The sequence below is a fragment of the Pundamilia nyererei genome, unplaced genomic scaffold, assembly GCF_000239375.1.
Source record: "Pundamilia nyererei isolate P.nyererei 1_Seehausen unplaced genomic scaffold, PunNye1.0 scaffold00005, whole genome shotgun sequence".
Taxonomy (NCBI): Eukaryota; Metazoa; Chordata; class Actinopteri; order Cichliformes; family Cichlidae; genus Pundamilia; species Pundamilia nyererei.
Window position 1 is genome coordinate 7,524,471 of NW_005187406.1, and position 20,332 is coordinate 7,544,802.

General features: G+C 39.4%; 1 protein-coding gene across 1 annotated transcript in view; it reads left to right on the forward strand.

The window, feature by feature from the left end:
• The window catches only part of dnah9 (dynein, axonemal, heavy chain 9), a 164,659-nt gene extending 155,326 nt beyond the window's left edge, over window positions 1–9,333 (forward strand). The window contains exons 75-78 of the mRNA XM_013913056.1: window positions 2,313–2,495; window positions 6,785–7,038; window positions 7,121–7,256; window positions 9,106–9,333. Of these exons, the coding sequence (XP_013768510.1) occupies window positions 2,313–2,495; window positions 6,785–7,038; window positions 7,121–7,256; window positions 9,106–9,333 (801 nt within the window). The remainder of the gene's footprint in view (window positions 1–2,312; window positions 2,496–6,784; window positions 7,039–7,120; window positions 7,257–9,105) is intronic.
• Window positions 9,334–20,332: the final 10,999 nt, after the last annotated feature.

Consider the following 20,332-nt stretch of genomic DNA (forward strand, 5'->3'; position numbering starts at 1 on the left):
GTGGGGGAACTTGCACAATCGGTGGCTGACTAAATACTTTTTTGCCCCACTGTACACGGAAATTCACATGAAAAAGGAATTCACATTAACTGCTTACATTTAGAATCCCAGAAGATTAGAATCAGAAATTCATTCACAGATAGTGACATAGTTGGTGCTTAAAAATGGCATTCCAACTTTTATATAGGAATATAATGAGAAGACGAGTTGGCAACCGGCTTACTCAAGTCCCCTACTGCAAAAAGGCATGTCACAGACAGGTTCAGCTCATCGGTTCAGACTGACTTAATTGCGAAGTTTTGGAAAATAAATGCCAATTATATGTTGACCTTGACTAATCTGTCTGAGAATGATTACAGTTAGTCCAAGATGGACTATTTGAAGATTGTTTAAAGATAACTTAAAAGTGACTACCCCAAGGTTAAGCATGAAAAGGCCTTAGTTGGTTGACTCAACTACTTGTGGTCAGATGTACAATGCAAAAAGTTCAATTTATTAATCTGATATGCATAAATCTTTCCTATTCACAAAGAGACTCTCATCCTATTTTTGCTCTAATATGACTGAGCCATTAAAAAGTAAAAGCTTAAATTAATTGCTTTAAATAAAAGTGCCCTGTAAAGTACGTGGTTATGGAAGCTATTTATAAACTAAACTATAGCTAAATAAGCCACACAGCCCAGAGAGTGGTCAGCAACCATCTGACAACCACGGATTGCAAAGGAAAAACAGGTATTCCCCAACCAAACAATTGACTGCTGGCAGTTGTTGTGAAATTGATCAATAAAGCCCCATTCACATGTGTATTGCCCATTATTCAGTCGACTAAACTGTGTGTTGACAATGTTAAAAATGGGAGTAGTTAATGACATTGGACAGAAAGACAAAACTGGAAAGTTCATCACAGTAACTGTATTGTGTATCTAGTATGTAGTCCTGTGAATGGGCTTATGAAAAAATATATCACAGTTAGATACATTACATGTACATCTCTGGATTGTTAGTATCACCATAGGGGACAAAGTCGGTGTGGCAAACCAAACCAAAGAATAACATGCTCGTGATGATCGTGAATGTGTGATCACTTTTGTGGTTTTCAGGATCTGATCGATTACAGCATAGTGCTTCACCAGTTGTTTTCTTAGTGACTGTGATCTCAACTGCCTCCAGATTATGAACAAGCTCCTCCTGTGTAGTTTTGGGCTCATCCACATTCCAGCTCCCAATCAAGGATGATTAATGGACATTTGCAGGCCTACAGTCTTGTCCCTGACATCTTTAGACAGCTCTTTGGTCCATGTTGGTGGAGGTGTGCTTTTTACTCATAAGTGTTTTTCAGAAAAATGTGTTTTTCTGGATTTTCGTTGATATCCTGTCTCTCTCCTTTAAAGTAAAACTATGGTAAAAATTAGAGACTGTTTTTTTCTTTGTAAGTGAGCAAACCTATGAATTCTGCAGGGGATCAAATAATTATTTCCACCACTTTATGATTACAATTTGATAATTGCAACAACCCCTTTCTAACAGAAAACATTAATTTGATTTCACCGCTGACCATTAGGGAAGTTTGCTCAGCATGTTTCATTCATGTTTAATTCATATGCGCATGCTTTTAACTGGGATTGATTTACTTATGTTTGCTCTCATCTGTATTTTTAAGTCAATGATTAGTTGACCTTAAAATGTCTAAAAACATATATGTAAGGTTGATTTGTGACTTTACATTTGCCGTGTGTGTGTGTTTCCGTGTTTCCATTGGTCATTTAATATATTATGATTTGGAATCTTTCTGGCTTACTGAAAAGGCCCACTTTGTATTCTGGGTGTTCAGTAGCTGCCAAAGTCAAATCAGATATTCAGAATCATCAGGAAACAAAAAATCCATAGGTACGATGACCTGATATCCTTAGTTTGGTACCTAATCCTTTGATTGATCTCTCTTGCTGGTTGTCTTGGGAAAGTTTGGACACAGACATTAGCTTTCACCCCTTGTCCACAAAAATACGATGTGAGCATTGATTTTCTGAAGGAATAATACTGTTATTGAAAACAAAAAGCTGGTGTTGCAAAAATATGTCTTCATGAATATTTATGGAACAATTTCAAACAGTTTCTCAGACTGTCAGCATTGACAGGACTGAGTTTATGTGACTCAGATGAACCCATCTCTTTTCAGATGTTTACTTAGGAGAGTATTGTCTTACCATTGGTGTTTCTTGTCCTACTTAGCTTTAATATTGACAAGCATAATGGGCTACCTTACTCGGAAACACTCCTCTCACTTTTTTCTACATTCCTATCCATGTTATCAGGTGCATGCAGTGCTGGAAGAGATACTGGAGAAACTCCCAGAGGAGTTCAACATGGCCGAGCTTCTAGGGAAAGCAGAGGACAGGACTCCCTATCAGGTCGTGGCGCTTCAGGAGTGTGAGCGTATGAACATTCTCACCCAGGAGATCAGATGCTCTCTTCACGAGCTAAGCCTTGGACTTAAGGTGAGTAGTGGCTTTGAAGTGTTAATGGGAGGCTATGCACCGTTATGAGACTGGAGATGGAAGTGTTTTGCCTTGCAAAAACATTTACATTGTACATGTCCTGTGGACAAAGCCTGAGTTTTATTATGATACAGTATTCAGTAGCTACCAAGTCAAATAAGATCCATCCATCGATTCCTCCACTCATCCATCTTCTTTCACCTATCCTGTGCTGGGTCACATGAGCAACCTAAGCAAGGAAGCCCAGAAGTCCCTCACTGAGGTGTTCCCAGGCCAGCAGAGAGACCTATTAGACATGGGTCTACTCCTGGGCCTCCTGCTGGTAGGAGATAGCAACTGGTCACACTATTTCAGTCACTACCCAAAGCCCATATCCATACGTGAGGATAGGGACGTTGATCGACCAGTCTAGTCTAAGGTTCTAGTTCTCATTCCCACTGCTTCAGGCTTGCAAACCCTTCCAGTGCAAGCTGGAGGCCACTACCTGATGTTCATCCTAATAGAGATATCTTCAAATGGAGCAACCTTTGAACGACAGTCAGGACCAATTTTCCAAGCCGAAGATGCGGGGAAGCAACCGTCTTGTCCTGTAATAAAAACTCCAATGGTGATACGTAGGATATCCAGGCCTCCCACCTCCTTCCACCAAATGCAACTCCAGAATGGAAAAGAGTCCATCCCTTCTCCAAGAGACTGTCACGGCGGGATGCACCAGTGTGAAGAAGAGGTAGACCCAGATGCAGACACGGTGGAGACAGGACTAGGTTTCCAAAAATAAAGCGAGCCTTTATTGTGGCTGATGGCATGACAAAAACACTAGAGAACACTGAAACTGGGAAAACTAAGGAGACTAAGAACACTGTGTAAACTAAAAAGACTATGACACTCTGTGAAAGAACTATGAAAAAATTATGAACACAGAGTAACTAACTAGAATACTGGGTCACATGACCCAGGACCATGAGAGAGACTGGTTCCAGAGCTCAAACCATGCATTGAACAAATCAGCTGATCTACACCACGGCTATAGTGATCAGTGAGATGTTTGGCTAGGAGTTGAGCGACCATAAGAAGTATAGAGAACATTCGAGATCTCTGTCCAGAAGAGTGCAGTCCTAGGAACAGCCAAGATACTGCACAGGACCCTCAACAACTAAAAACCTGCAATGGCAAACAGTGAACTGTGACTTGAATCCCCACCATAAAAAGCTTCAGTTATTCTCAACACCTATGATTCACTTTACATAGGATTCTCTACTGTTGACATCAACAGGCTGCTTAGTTAGTATTCCTGCATAACTAAATCTTTTCCTTTGTTGTTTGTCAGAAGCACGGTTGTAAGAGTGACTCAGAGATCTGGCTTACAGAGTAGCAGAAAGGAATGAGATGTCGGCATTCTCTGTGTCAAGCCTGACTGAGTCATGTGTTAACAACAAATGAAAAGAGAAAGAAAGGGGGAAAAATATGTCAATGCATTTGTCAGGAGTTATGAGGCTTCGATCTCCCCGCCCTACAAGCCCCAATAAATCGTCTCAGTGATTTAAAAGCCATGTACACTGTTGTACCAGCAAATGGAATCATATGTTGCCTCTATAGTTCAATAAATAGGAACCATCAGAATGTTATCCTGGTTGAGGTGTTGGAGCTTCATAGTGCTATGAGGTTGAGTATGAAATGGCTGAACTGATGGATTATTTTGAGGAGTGGTTAATGATAAAGTCACTTATCTAGATAAACCCACAGAACCTTATCACCCTCATAAAGAATTCTTATGTCAGAAATGGGTATCTATACATCAGCGATACATCAGCTACACTATCAGCAGGTGAAGGACACTACTGTTTTCACTCGCATGCTGTCTCATTACTCATCAGTGCCATCTTCTCTTGGCTATCTTACAGCATGTTTCCTTATCTGGCATGGCTTGCTTATTCCCATGTTTACTGATTTCTAAAGGGCTTGTTACCATTCAACACCTTAAGTAGCTGGAAGGTCTCACCTCCAGTGTTTAGCTAGACAAGCAGGAACTTTTTTCCCTTCCTGTAAATAGCATTCAAAAACCAGCAAGAAGTTTTTTGCACAGACACAGCATTTGTCAGCACTGAGAGCACTCGCCCTAATTAAAATGGGTATTTCCAGATGATCAAGAAGAGCATGAAAGCCAAATTATACAACAGATTTTTCATATCCACAAGCAGCCTGTTCAATAAAGTACAGCAAACAATGGCAATAGAAGTAATATTAGCATTTATGGTGACATCACCAGCCTAGCAAGCTCTGGTGATTATACTGCAACAAATCCGCACTATATCAACATAATGTTATCTGAAAGATATTTTTTTTTCAAAAATGAAGTTAGAAATTGGATAAATTAGATTTATCTATTTTCTATGGCAAAGGGACAGAACTTGCCGATACCTGTGTAGATGTTGCAGTTTCGTGTTTCATGACCTGCCTATCAAACACTGGTCGGGTCACACCAGCAGTTCATATTGCAATATCTAACATTTTAATGGAATCCTCACATTCAAACAAGTAAATCCATACTTCTCTATTGCATCATATTCATGTTTGTTTTAAAGCAAAATGTCTTGAAATTACTGAACTTCAAAGGAATACCAAGGGAGTATCCAAAACAGAGGAAAATGTTGTAGCTTATGAACACAATCAAATGTTATTTTCCTTTTCTGTTGGCTTCCACACATATAAGTCTCAGAATTCTGCATGTGGGATAACCTATTGTTATTGTAATGCCGACATAGAAGTGTTCTTTAATTTATTATAGTGGTAGATTTATGAAGTCAGGCCTAGACCTCAGTTTGCACCCACCATGTGACAGCAAGTCGTTGGTCTTCCTTGGTCTCTTGTGCTCTGGGGGTCTCTGGATGTCTGGAGTTTTGATCTCCTCCATACCTGCTTCATGCCCTGGAGGACGGGGCTGTGGCTCCCCACACCCTCTAGCAGATCGTTACATGAAGGAACCTTTTGAATACAAGCGCGCTCATGCTCGCAGGTGTACACACGGGTGCTCACAGACACAAATTACACCCTACCTTCCTACCTCAAAGCACACTGTGAGCTGTTGATCTTATGTGCTGCACAATAATATTCAATATTTAGTATTTACTTTTATATTCACACAGGTTATCGTGATGTTGTTGTTTATTATATTGCTCTTTTTTTGCTTGTTTTCTCTTTTTTCTTTCTCAACCGGTGATCCAGGTGATGATTATGTATTTTTTGTCTGTTTGTTTTGTTTGTTTTTGTTTTGTGTCCTTTATCACCGTTCCTCTTCCCCGCTGTTTTTCTTTCCCTACCTCTCTTTCTTTCTCCCTTTTCTTTCCCCCAGTCATGTCTGTCCCGTGTGTAGCAAGTGAAAATAAAATAAACAATAAAAACAAAGGTCAATCAAATGAACCAATACGGCAAGGCCGGGATGGTCCATTTGGTAAAGTAAATCCGTTGGGCATCTTTCTTGGCCTTTAGACAATAATTCTGATGGCAAAAGAACCAAACGTGACAGGTGGGGAAGAAAAAAAGGCACAACTTCGCATCACACTTTCTTAATTTTCACTATGGCTGAGTGGTTAGTTAGCATACTCTGTGTTAGCTAGCAAGTGTTTGCAGGCAAGGCAGCATCTTCCACACAATCTACAGGCAACCACGGCAGTCTCCTAGCTACCAAAGCAATCACAGGAAGGTTTTTCGTATACCACTGTCTTTGAGGCCAACCTCACCCAGCAACAGCCTCTAGTAACCACACACCAGCTGGTCAGGAAATACACCACTGTCAACCATTCTCTAGGTCTGTGTGACGGAGGCCTTAGCTATCCAGCTATCCGCAGTCCTTTTTGTCTAGTAACACCACTTTGTACCACTTTCCTGACTGTCCTCAGCCATGCACAACAGGAAGAAATAGTTTTGCTATGCTCATAGAAAGATATTTACTGAAAACGCTGCAGAATTAATAGGATAAACAGGATATAAAGAGTGGCTAGTATTTCATTTAGCCTTGTTCCTTCCCTCTCTGCTGGTGGTAAGGTGCAATCCAGAGAACACTGCTTAAAGCCCAAATCAAGCAGATCATCCAGCAGATCATCATGCAGGTTGTTTGTTGGAAGGTGTCAATGTTGTATCAGTGGGATTGTAGCTTAAAACACCAGGTGCTCTACTGTCAGTCTGTTGCAGAAATTAATGAAACAAGAATTTTTTTTATTACTCCGTTAACGTGTAGCAGTATATATTTTTTTATCTCATCTGTTCTCTCTCCTTTAACCCTCGCTCATCAGGGAGAGCTGACCATGACCAGTGACATGGAAAACCTTCAGAATGCTATCTTCCTGGACATGGTGCCAGAGAGTTGGACCAAACGGGCATATCCCTCCATGTCTGGCCTGGCCCTGTGGTTCACTGACCTGCTGGCCAGGATCAGGGAGCTGGAAGCTTGGTCAGCTGATTTCAGCTTACCTTCTGCAGTGTGGCTGGCTGGCTTCTTTAACCCTCAGTCCTTTCTCACAGCCATCATGCAGGCTATGGCGAGAAGGTAGGGCTACTCAGCATTAAGATATAAGAAAATGATAGAAACCACATGGCTTGTTAACAGGAAATTTGTGGTTATGCGGCAGAAACGAGTGGCCCCTGGACAGTATGTGTCTGCAGTGTGATGTCACAAAGAAGAATCGCGAGGACTTCAGCTCTCCACCTCGTGAAGGGGCCTACATACACGGGTTGTACATGGAGGGTGCACGCTGGGACACACAGGTACATGAGTTTTTATTGATTTCCTTGTTTAGCTGAGTGCCGCAAAGTTGCTACAGAAAGTTGATACAACAAACACAACACGCTTTCACTTGCAAGCTCCTCAGACTATATATCTAAATGAGGTGAGCTGACCCTCACCTCATTTAAGCTCACAAAAAAAGCACCTTCACATTTCCTTAGTGGCTTCATTTTCTGCTTTGCATCCTGCTTGTGTTCAGCTGTTGGGGCATAGCACATTACTCAGCTTCCCAAAGCTCTTTCTATCTCTATACATTCAAGCTCTGCATATGTGCCCAGCTTTCAAGGTGCATCCCACTAGACTTCTTAATTAGGGAATGTGCAGAGTGTGCACTTGAGCACTGAGATCACCCTTTGGAGGAGTGGTTCCTTTTTTCTTCATTAAAGTTGGAGGCACAGGCAAATAGACAGGCAGCCCTACAGGCTGGGTGGCTTCCACTCACACAACTCTTCTCCTCCTACTCATTCTCCTCTCAGCCCCAGGGCCAGTTCTGTGCCACTGGCAGGGAGTAGCAGAGTGTGAATAGGCGAGTATGCAGCGCTCCGTTTGGACAATGCTCTGTGCAGCCATTAAAGTCAAAGATTTATATTAAACCTAATCTATATTAATGAACCTTACATTTTATTCAGAGATGGTTCAGACATCATGTATTGCATGTGGAATCACAGAATATCCAGATATGTCCTTTGAAATGATTTGTGTTTGTGATGGACACTACTTATTGATGTCCTGCTTTGTGATGTACTTGATTCTTTCAATATGTTGTGTGAGCACACGATCAAAATGGATATTCGCTAGTGTAGTAAGAGTGTAGACACAGCATCATTAGGACAATTTATAATTGGGCAATCGTGGCTCAAGAGTTGGCAGGTTGTCTTGTAATTGGAAGGTTGCCGGTTCGAGCCCCGGCTCGGACAGTCTGGGTCGTTGTGTCCTTGGGCAAGACGCTTCACCCTTTGCCTACTGGTGGTGGTCAGAGGGCCCGGTGGCGCCAGTGTCCGGCAGCCTCGCCTCTGTCAGTGCGCCCCAGGGCAGCTGTGGCTACAATGTAGCTTGCCATCACCAGTGTGTGTGAATGTAGTGTAAAGTGCTTTGGGGTCCTTAGGGACTAAGTAAAGCGTTATACAAATACAGGCCATTTACCATTTTTACCATAATGACTTGCTCACTTTAGGATCCTCATCATTGTTATTTACCCGAAACAGATATAAGGTTATTGGTACTTAGCAACTCTTTAAAGTGTTGTAGGAATTGCAGATGCAGTCCGGGCTTTGTCCTCTTTGCTTTCCAAAGTCATCAGGATTTACATTCATTCCTGAAAGTCACTGTGCATGCATGGAGAAACTTCTGTTTGTCAGGAGCTAATTGTAGGAGGATTAATTAGCGAGACAGACCACTCTGTTTCCCACTGTTTAGAGAGTGTGTATACTAAGACAGGGTAGCTCGACTTCAGCTCAGACTCTCTTGACTTTCACCACTTTTCAAGGGTGCCACAAAACTGTGTTTAACAAACTCTAACTCTGCTTGTGCCATCCAAGATTAGTCAAACAGCTTCTTTTCTTTTCTTTTCTTTTCTTTTCTTTTCTTTTCTTTTCTTTTCTTTTCTTTTCTTTTCTTTTCTTTGCTCTGGCACGAAATGATTATTAAATGGAGGCTCAATGGCAAGCACAGCATCTGAGCAAAGCTTCCTCAAACCTCAAACTAATTTATAACTTCTTCAGTTCTGTGAAATGTTCCTGTCTGTGGTTGATTGGCTTGTCATTCCTCCTTCACACCCTCCCTCTCCTTCCCATCTCCCCGACTTTCCTTCTTTATTTATTTTTCTTTCAGACTGGCCTGATTGTGGATGCCCGTCTCAAAGAGCTCACCCCAACCATGCCGGTCATGTTCATCAAGGCTATCCCAGTGGACAAATGGGACAACAGAAACCTCTACCAGTGCCCTGTTTATAAGACTCGTCAGAGGGGACCCACATACGTATGGACCTTTAACCTGAAGACCAAAGAAAACCCCTCCAAGTGGACCTTAGCTGGCGTGGCTCTTCTTCTACAGATCTAGAATGGTTTAAGATGAACGCGCTAATAATCCTGAAAGAGGGAATGGTTCAAATGTCAATGGACATATATGAGATGTGTTAGTATTTGGGAATAACAAATGAAAAGGTAGATTTATTGGTCAAAGCACTCAGGGAATTCTTGCTATAGCCTCTGTTGGTTTTACTCTAGATAGTTTCAGAAAGCTAAGTTAGACCGTTCTTACTTTTCCACCTACATATAAACATTTCAAAAGTTTTGCAAAAATAGAAACTGACTCAAAATTAAACACCTTACCCCGCCTAAATAACTCTAAGACCCAATGTTTTTAGCATTGCTTTAACAGGAACCCCATATTATAGCATTTGTTAAAGGTAACTTGCCGTCATTGATTGTGCCATTATTGTTATAGTGGGACTTGTGGCCACAGTGATTGCTGTTCTGATTATGGGACACCCGTGGTTATAGGACTTCATTTCCAATCTTGTGCTTCTGAGCATAGGACTCTTTGATGATAGGAACCACTCTGACACTTGTCCTGTGGGGAAAGTTTCTGTAAGATACCTTTGATCTAAGAAGAGATTTCTCATCTTTGAAGGCCTGTCTCTCAAGTAAGTGACACATGAAAAATGGCAACATGTAAAACCCACATTAGTGTATTTTGTAAATCAGTCACACTCTTACATTTTCTCCTGTCAGGCTGTTGAAGAGCTCCAAATCATTTTCTGAGACACTGAGCTTTATTTTATTTTTTTCTGTCATCATTTACGGCAACTATAATTCCGGGCCTTCCCTATCAGGAGAGCGTCACATACATTTCACATAAATCATGAATTTATTACCTCTGTAACAGCAGAATGCATTTGAGCTTCTGTGGTAACCACAAACAGTCCATTTTCTTGACTCAGTCTGGTTCATTACATATTATTTAGCCCAGACAAACCAAGACTTGTTCCAAACTTAGCACATGAACATCTGCTTTGGAAGACCTGTAGCCCTAAAGAAAATAGGATCACGTTTCATCTGACAAAAATGTGAAGAGTTGGTAAAGAGATATCAAAAAAGTCCCTTTTAAAGATCCCAACAACTTAAAAGGGTTGAGAAAGGTAAACCATCATCTTTTTTCAGTCTATTACAAAGAATTCAACCAATTTGACTAAAAGAATTCTAAGTGGCACATTGGCAGGAAAGTGAAAAACTAAAACTAAGCTAAAATTTAGAGCAACCCAACTCCAAATTTACAAAGTTTCACTGAAACTAAACACACAAATGAAGCGTCCCATTATTTATTTGTAATTTTTTTAAAAAACATTTGATTGACTTTATTTGGTTATACAAATCTCTGAACAGTCAAAACTTATTGTTCCCACATGTAAAGGAGGCACTTTAGTATGAGTGGTAAGCAATGTCCCCTCCAGTCGTTGGAGGTCGTGACTCAAAAAAAAGAACACATTACTGGTTACTGTAATGCAGTATGTTACTTAACTACCAGAGTAATATGTTAAACTGCTTGTTACATTACTTTCTCGCAAGGCCATAAATGGACCTAAAACTCATTGTCACATAATTACCAGTTGACAGTATAAATCCATGCACCAACACATATCCCTGAACTCTAGTGTTTACGTGTGAACACAAAGCCCACAACAAAAAGCAAAGATTAAAACCAGCCCAAAGAGACCTCAAAGCACTCGCCACAGCAGCTCTGCTGTAGAAACATGAAGAAATGGAGGCTGCAGTGCTGCAAACACTCAAAGCAAGTCCTACTCACCCAATCACATAGACAGTGTACAGCACTTTTACATTTATGCACACACATTCCAGTGCATGCACTGAGGGCAGTTACTTGCCCAACGATATTTCAACAGAAACATGGAGAAGCCAGGGACTGATCCACCAGCCTTTCAATCTTTAGACGCACCATGCTCACACATGCTCCACAGCTGTCTGAAGTGAAGCCAAGGTGAAAAGGCTAAAAACTGCATTTTTTCCCACTTGAGGCTGGTCCCATACATTCCCATGTTAAAACGTCCAGTTTTACAGGGCTAAAATCATGCTTACAGTCCTGTACAATAGTGTTCTTGTCTAAGAACAGTTTTCCCCTGCATAACAACTATGCAGTGGGCACTTTTAAAATTAGGAGTATGCCTACATTTTTTTTAACTGTTTTTCCGAGACAGTCACCACCAGGAAGTGGCAAAAACTTCCTGTTGGTGATTTTATATAGGACTATATAGAAGTGTCACAAAGAGCAATGTTGGATCTTTTGCATGATGTACCTTTAAATGTAACTTTGTGAAGCTTGAAGCATTTTAATTACTGGTCATCTGTGTGTGGAGAAATTCTGCAAATATGTATCTGTGAGTCACTGTATGAGGAGGTGTTGTAAAAGATGTGGCTGGTTGGAAAATATCACAGAATAAATTTAACTATTGGGTGATTTAACACTTTCTTACTGAATTCACATCAGTAGAGCTACCTACACTATGCACACATAATCTCATAATCATATCTTAACTAACCACATACAAAATATATGTTTGAAATATATTTATATGTGTAAATATTTTATTCATTTGTACTTTCTTCCAGAAAAGTTGCAGAATAAAAATGCTTTATCTTGCCTCTCCAGATTGCACATGTGGTTTTATTTTCATATACTCCATGATATATCCCATTTGAGTGCCAATATGCAGTCATTTCGCCTATCTCATGTTTCCAGTTCCCCACTCCTGCCTCTTCTCTTCCAGCTCTTCAGACCTACTCTCTCCCCCTCTCCTCCTCCTCCTTCCTTCACCCCTTTCTTCCTCTCTCCTCCCCATTTGAGATAATAAAAAAAAACATCTCCAAAGCAGAAAGTGCGCAATCTCCCAGATACACCCACGCACACACACGCACACACACGCACTATGATATAACCCAACTTTAAAACTCTGTCTTCCTTTCTTTTTTCTTGTTCTGCTGCTGTCTAAGCCCAGGTTCCCCAGCGTCATCTTTATCTGGTTATTTGAGAGCCTTAACAATGCTCTGAGAGACAGAGGCACGAGGAGCACGTGAGGGGAAATAGGAAGAGAAAAGTAGCGATGCACGGCGAGGAATTTTATGTTGGTCTCCTAAAGTACAGCTTCAGGTGTCATTATGAAAATAGATCCTGCTTTGGTACACAGGTCATGTCACTGTAGCATAGCTTATGGCGTGCTGTTCAGCAGCAGTGCTGTAGTTATTCTCTGATGTAGTATGACATTATCTGTTTGACCCTTAGTGGAGCTCAGTCATGCTTAGCAGCTAATGCTGCAGTATATCTGTCAAACTTTGCATTCTTACACAGAAGATTTTGCCATCAAATAGTTGTAGATTTAACAGTGGTGTGAAAACTCACAAGTAAAGAAAAGAAGAATTTCTGATTTCTAACTAAAGGCCATGTTGTATGAGGGTGCAAGAATTTCTACATTTATAACCGTGATTAAAAGCAAAAGTAAAAATTAAGTTTTTTAAAATTAGCAAAAGTGTTATTGACATTGAAATTGTGTAAGACAGAAGTGCAAATTGCATAAATAAATATTATGTACACTATAAATCTAAGAAACACATCTGCATGAAGCTAAATTACAAATTATGTTTGGGATCTGATGCCTGACAAGTGTGTTCATTTGTAACATAATGAAGAGTTGTTATACAGTTTAACTATGCAATTCAATTCAATTGTATGTATAAAGCCCCAAATCACACATATAAACACACGCAAACATAAATAGATATATGTGTGTGTCCATTTTTCTGCATTTACTCCCTGGGGGAAAAGAACTGGTCATAAGAAGCTCAAAAACGTTCTATTGACAATAATTTGTTAATTGTTGATTCATAAAATAAGCAGGTTAAAAGTCTAGAAATGATTAAAGTGAAGTAGGCCAATCTTGGGCAATAAAAAAAACCTGAAGAAGACTTCAGGTGAACCACGAAGAGCAGTTTTCAGTACTGAGTTTGCCATCGAGACTAAACATTTTGCATAAGTGGCTACTAGAATGGTAGGAAGATACAAATTTGTAGAAGCCTTTGAAGCCATCTTCCACAAAAACAGAGGTGCCAGTGTAATGTGATGCCCAGTGTCGATGTATAACTGGATGAATTATGGAGTCCACGGAGTAAGACTTTACTGCATCCTAACCCTGGAACATACCGAGAACGTAACTGAAGAGATATGCAAAGAAAAGGGTGGAAGTTTCTGTAACAGCCAAGTCAGTATTAGGATCTCAATGCAACTGAGCTGCTAAATACTGTAATCTAGACTGTAAAGCAAAACAGAGCAAGACCTGTGAACAGACATCTAATGACAGCCTGGCAAAGGATCACATTGAGGAAATGCATCCAGTGATTACAAAGGACTTTGTAATTATTAAGCCTAACATTTGAACTTTGAAGAAGTTTTGTTCTCCTAAATGGTTAATGCTACATTAGATTTCCTCGATATTGTTTCACATATGTGTGCTTTTTCTTCGGTTTCTTTTCTTTCATTATCCCTCCTACATTCATTTTCAGGTTACCTTAAAAAAGCCAACCACTCCTCCACTGTTTTAGATGATAACAGGACAGTTTCCAAACTCACATTTATTACTACTACCTTAGTTGAAGGAAACAATATCCTTAATAAATTCCAATCTTACAGACAAAACCACATCACTGAAACAGCTGTATTAAAAAATAAGTGCTGGCATAAGATGAGCCTTCCTAGATTTATTGGCAGGCTACGCTTATCAACAGATTACAAAACTGGTGGGCATCATTGGTACTGCGCTCAAATGGTTTTCATCCAACAGTTCAGAATTCATATTAACCAATGTGTGTCCTCATCTGCAACCCTCATATGTGGAGTTCTCATGGCACAGGTCTTGGACCAATTGTGTTTTGATTTTTAATATATATATATATTACCTCTGGGTAATCTAATTAATAGTTTTAATCTCCTGTCACTGGTATGCAGATGATACACGGCTGTACTTTTCTGTTAAGCCAAAAACCCTCAACAGCCTCTCTAAAATTACTAATTGGATGTATTCAAATGTCCTCCATCAACTGGCCCTGACTGACCTTCTCTGACAAAAGTACACACATTCTGTACTTAAGTGGAAGTATAGATATGTGTTAAAAAAAAATACTCTGGTAAAAGTTAGAGCGGATTGTAGGAAAAGCTGACTCAACTTCTTTATTCAAGTGAAAGTGAAAAAGAAGAGACTAAAATGCACTCAAAGTAAGAAATTTAAAAGTAGATCTTCGGTGGATATTTCTAGCAGATATTTTTGTGCAAAGATGACTAAAAGCTGTGCAATATTAATGGAATAATAAGCAATACTGATATATAGGATTACATTGGACATTATAATACATTTTTTTACATGATTTCCTCTGGGATTAGAGTATTCTAATTCTAATCCTACTGATTTTTAGTGTGATTTGGCTCACTGTGGGGAAAAGAATCACAACTCACAATAATTTCTGTTCAGAGCTCCACTAAAATTTGCTAAAAATACACACACAGCCCAGTACTTACTCTTTGACTCCCATCACCCACCCAGGGGATTATTACCTGTGACTCTACACCAATTGTTCTAGACCTGAAGAAGCCTCTCAGAGAGATGAAATGTCTTGAAAACCAAGAAGTCCAACTGTTTTATTTTTAATCTCTGAAGATGAGCAGGACAGAGTGTATCGGAATGAATTGGAATTTCAATAAGAATAAATCAAATGAAAAATGTAGTCAGCTTATGACTATTTTTTGAAAGCAACTAACAGCTTTTTTACACACAAACATCAATAATCCCTTCATGGTTATAGTTTTGGAAAGGCTAACTGCCAAAATATAAATGCTGAGTTGTGTGTTATTTATTTGCAGTGCAGACTAATAATATGAGCTTCAAAATGCCCCTGCAGATCAGCACTATCCTGGTGTGTCATGAAAAGCCAGATGTATCAGCTCTTAAGAGCAGTTAATGATGCGGCTTTGCCTGCTACGCCAGCTACAGACCCCTGGTCTCAAAAGGCTAAAAAAAAGCATGACGATTCATATTTCATATTTGTAGGTTATATGAGTGTTCTTGGCATGCTACTGAGGAGAATGCTGGAGTCGAAGTAGTGGGCGGGGGGGATCTATCAAAGGCTCCATGCTCAGAATGGAAAAGAAGGTACCTTTAATCATCTGCTTGTGTGAGATGTCACACGGTTGCTAGGTTACAGGTCAGCCCAGAGAAGCTCCTGAGTGTTATAGAGATGCCTTAGTGTGTATAATGTGTAAGCATGTCAAATTCTAATTACAGTCATACGTGATGATTTAATTCCAGAGCTCGACATTAGCAAACGATCGTGGAGATGTCTTGATGACGTCTTCCCATTTCTGTTTGTTACTGTGCTGCAAACAATCCGCACAAGTCCAGCATATGCAAAAATCATCACGATGGTCATCTGACTAGAGGGTCAGTAATCCTGCGATCATGTGGCGATTGCTGTCGCTGCTCACTGGTCACGTCTGTGCTGTTTTCACACTATACACCTCTCAGGAACCACTTCACAGCCAGACTGTGTCCACTGCCCATCCTAAAAACTCACATCCCACTCCTTCTGACTGCTGAGAAACGTGCTGCTGAGATATATCACTAGCAGTAATTTCCATGACAGGCGTGTTACAAGCTGATAAATAGTACAATGTTTTCTCAGCCTGTAATTCTATTTAACCCATTCTTTCCACTTCTCTGACCTGCGACTCTCAGCCATGGCAGAATGGCTGGATTAGCCACTCTGATTCCTGCTACAGCACTGCAAGCAGGTCTTGTCTCCTCGCTGCCTCTGGCTCCTCATATCCTGTCACAGCCAGCAGACTCAGCTGTTATGCAAACCAACTGCGAGAGGAGCAGTTTTTGGCTTTGGCTAGAAACTGGGGTAATTAGCTTTGACAGAGCTGATGAGTTGCTAATTAAATGTTTATCTGAATCTGGCATCTGTCGTAAAACAAATGTCTGTTAGCTGCCTACAATCTGTGGATTATCAGAAATAACTGGAGTTGGGTCCTGCATCCAGGCAGATAAGCAGAGAGGACGGTGTTTTGAGCAGTCAGGCAGAAACTAGTCACAACAACAGCACCTACTGTGTACATGTTAGGAGCTTAAACTCACCCGTAATGGTTATATGATTCTGTCAGTCCACATTCAAGCTGGCACTTGTGTACCAACAAATGTTGTTACAAGTACTGATTAATATCAATTTGAAAATCTGTTATCAAAGCTAATTTTTGACTTTTTAATACATTAGTTAAGAGTTATACATCTTTGTTTGTTTTCGTGACAGGGGATTATCTTTAAAGGGAAACCTTGACCTTTGACGATATTTTATTTTTGCAGTTGTTTGTGTTTTCTGGTGTGACACTGGATGCAGATGTTCACTTTTCTTGGCATTCCTCATAAATTCAAGGTTTCTTAATGTGATAAATGTTTGAGTTAAGACTAGGTTTTTGTACTACACTATATGCACTATGGGTAAATACAGAATGTAGGGTTGCTAGTTGTGCAATTAACAGAAATTACATCTGGCATATAATAATGAAGAACAATTTAACATGCATGAACACCAAATAATAATAAAACACATGTAATTGCAATGCATAGAAAAAGATAATGCTATGTTAGCTTGGTAGCAAAGCAGTGGCTCAAGCAAACACATTCCAAAAACAGTAGTTTCTAAGGCTGCATGGCTCCAAAATGCCCAGCTGTACACCTTTAAACAGGACGTTTACAACCTGGTCCAAACTCTTTTAAGCTCTATGGATAGTTTTCAACTTCTTAATCACTGCACGTTTGACTTTTTCAAATCACTTGGTTACAATTTGTTCATACATTGTAAGTTTACAAATGCTGCTTGCTAACAATTTGCTAGTGGTAGGTAATAACTTAGCACTCCAAACAATGCTAATCGTGAGGGTTCAAAATGTGTGGTCCAGAAACCGGTGCGTGATGTCATGGCAGCTGTGTCCATTTGTTAGCTACACAATGATATTGTCACCATAAGTGAATCTTCTTTTAACAAGCTAAAAATTATTTCAAAAAATTTCACACTCAACCTTTTGACCATTACGAGTGTTTGTTTAATATTTTAGAATCTGTAGTCTACAATTTAAAGCACCTTGAGGTGACAGTTGTCGTGAATTTGGGACATATAAAAGCCTCAGACTTGTCATCGTGGCTGCACATATACAGCACGTATGCGATTTGAGACACCCTAATCTTTTTTTTAAAGATGCTATCACCTAAAATCCTCCTGCTGAACTGTATAACTTTTGTTTAATTATGTAGTTATTAAGATAAAGATCTCTGATAATGCAGATCTTGTACACAAACAGAATTAGGAACAAACAAACTTTTATCCAGTGTAATGAAGGAAGTTTTAAAGTCTTTGGGGATATAATGACACGTTTTTTGTAGGAGTACAAAATAAAAGTTTTGTGGCTTTCTTGTTTTTGTCTCTCAGTTATTTGTAAAATACTGCGTTCCACCAAACAGCTTCACATGTCCAGAGTAGAGAAGATCAGAGCTGATCACCATGCAGATAAAGTCAGTTGTTGCTATGATTTCACAATGACAAACTTCATGAGGTGAGAGTGAGAGATGTGGCGCTTTGAGGTTTTTCAGAGCTGGGTACTGCTTTGTCAGGAGAGTTGGTTGTTGCTACATACATCACAAGAAGACTTGCAAATCATTTTTAGGGCTGAAAATATTTTATTAAGCCTGTTATGTCTTTGGGACAAAACTGTTGTTGTGTTTTATGTGTTGTATATTTATGAATATTTTATTATGGCTGAAAAAAGAACTGAACATCAGACTCTTTATACAAGGCACTGCATAGCAAATGTTTTGTTTTGTTGTAATTTTTTTTTAATTGTCTTCGACCACCCGTGTAGTCACAGACTGAAGTGGTTTCAGTTTACAGACAACAGATGTTTCTTGGAAACGGTAAAACAAAGTGTCTTTTATTTTGGCTTTTCTTTGGATCTGAAGTTTAAAGTCGCTCTAACCCACCCATCCAGTCTGGTTTCATTGATTAGCTTTTGTTGAATTCATTAGTCTGTCATTCAGATTTGTTTTCCATCCAACATTATGAGTGCTGAATTATATATGCAATATGTACATTTAATGTAATGGAATTTATATAGCCCCTTCTGACTGACTGACCGGAGAAAATGCTTTTAGACTACGAGTTATATTTAATCACACATACATCACTTTTTATTCTGTGCAATTAAAATGGACAAGAGGAATACAATGATTTATGTGATCTTAGCTACAAGAGGTTGTGTAAGTTCATAGTTGTCGAAGATCTGCATATATTTGAATTAGATGGTCATTATTGTGGTTAAAGTATTCATGTTAACAATATCATTATGAAATGTTTGAATAACTATAATGCTACTAGTGAAACTCATCAACAATTTGGTAATTGCTTCATCTTTTTTTTTAAATTAAACCCCTAAGAACCGAAAACCAAAAAAGGGGAAAACAAAATTTGGGGTGGCCAAAACAAAAGAACAAACTTTCCTCTTTCAAATGAGCCATATTGCTCAAAAGGGCGCAATTGTTGTTTCTCATTTTGTTTTGTACTCAGGAGAAATGTTGTGTTCAGACACCAAATAAAGAGTTTTGCACATCATTACTCAGTTCTATCGGACACTATAAAGCCAAATAGCAAAGAGAAATGAAAAATGCATGCCATGAAAGACTTCAGGTCTTAGGAGTTTACAACAAAATAGTTTTTGTAGTATTTATGATTGTATTACATTTTTGACAGAGGATGCATTACTTTATGTGACAAATGCAAATATATGTATTTTTTGTATTTGTCCAGGGGTTGTGCTGAGCAGCAGCTCCTGTTTTTGCTTTTTGCTTATTTCATTTTAGTGACTTGATCACTTGATGAAACTGATATTTCTTGCTTATTGTGACTCATACGAAGGTGAAATAGCAACTTTTTGTTTTGGATGTCCACAGCTTTTCCCCCCTTCTTGACAGCAGATAATCTTCACCAGCTGATTGTGCCGACAGTTCTGCTGAATGTAAGGTCTGTAATTATGGAGGAGACACAGAGGAAACAATGGCAGTTCAGAGTGGGACCTGTTTCATGTGTTTCATGGAGCATTGCAGCGTTGAAGTGAGACACTGCCGAACTCTTACTTCCCAGACCACAGTGTTACCATACCTGGCTTTGTGGCTTTTCAGACAGAGAGGATGTTATTCTGGTGAGAAGAGAAGTGGTGCAATCCTGCTAGCTGTTGGAATGCGTCCACATGACTCACCGAGGAAAGTCGTCTTTGGTGTTGCTGTTTGAATCCAGTTTGAATCGACACTGTTTGGATTCTGCTGCCAGCAGAGGTCATCCGAATGACTGTGGCTGTGGTGAATGGATGTGAATAATTAGTGGATCCTGAATACTCTGTGCATTACTTACTGGACATGCACATGAACAGCTTCTCTAACAACTGTTTCAATTCTGCTGAATCACCTCACACAAGCATATCTGCATTCATGTTTAAATTGAAGCTACTTATTTTCTCATATTTAGATTTTTGGTTTATTGAACACTTCATTGTTTTGTATTTTATGCTTAACTGAGCTCTTTGATTAGTGGAAATATTTACCTTTATGAACTATTTTATTCCATATTTGTTGTTTTTTTTGTATGCAGTGCATGTATTTTAATACTAGCAAATCTAAGTTGTTTTTCATGCTATGACTGCTTTAATTCTGTAATTTTCCAAGTTTTAGGATAAATATATTTCTTATGTTTTTTTCTTACGTACATTTGTTTCCATTCACTTTAGTTATATATGTTTTGCATATTTAAGTGTACTTTATTTTGCTGTGTTTTTTATGCGACACTCTGCACGACTGATGATTTGACAGTCTAGTCACCTTTACCGCTGCATGATGAATCTGGGCTGTGTGCTCTGTCATGTGTGGTGCTAAACATTGAAAATTAGCGTGCTTTGCCTC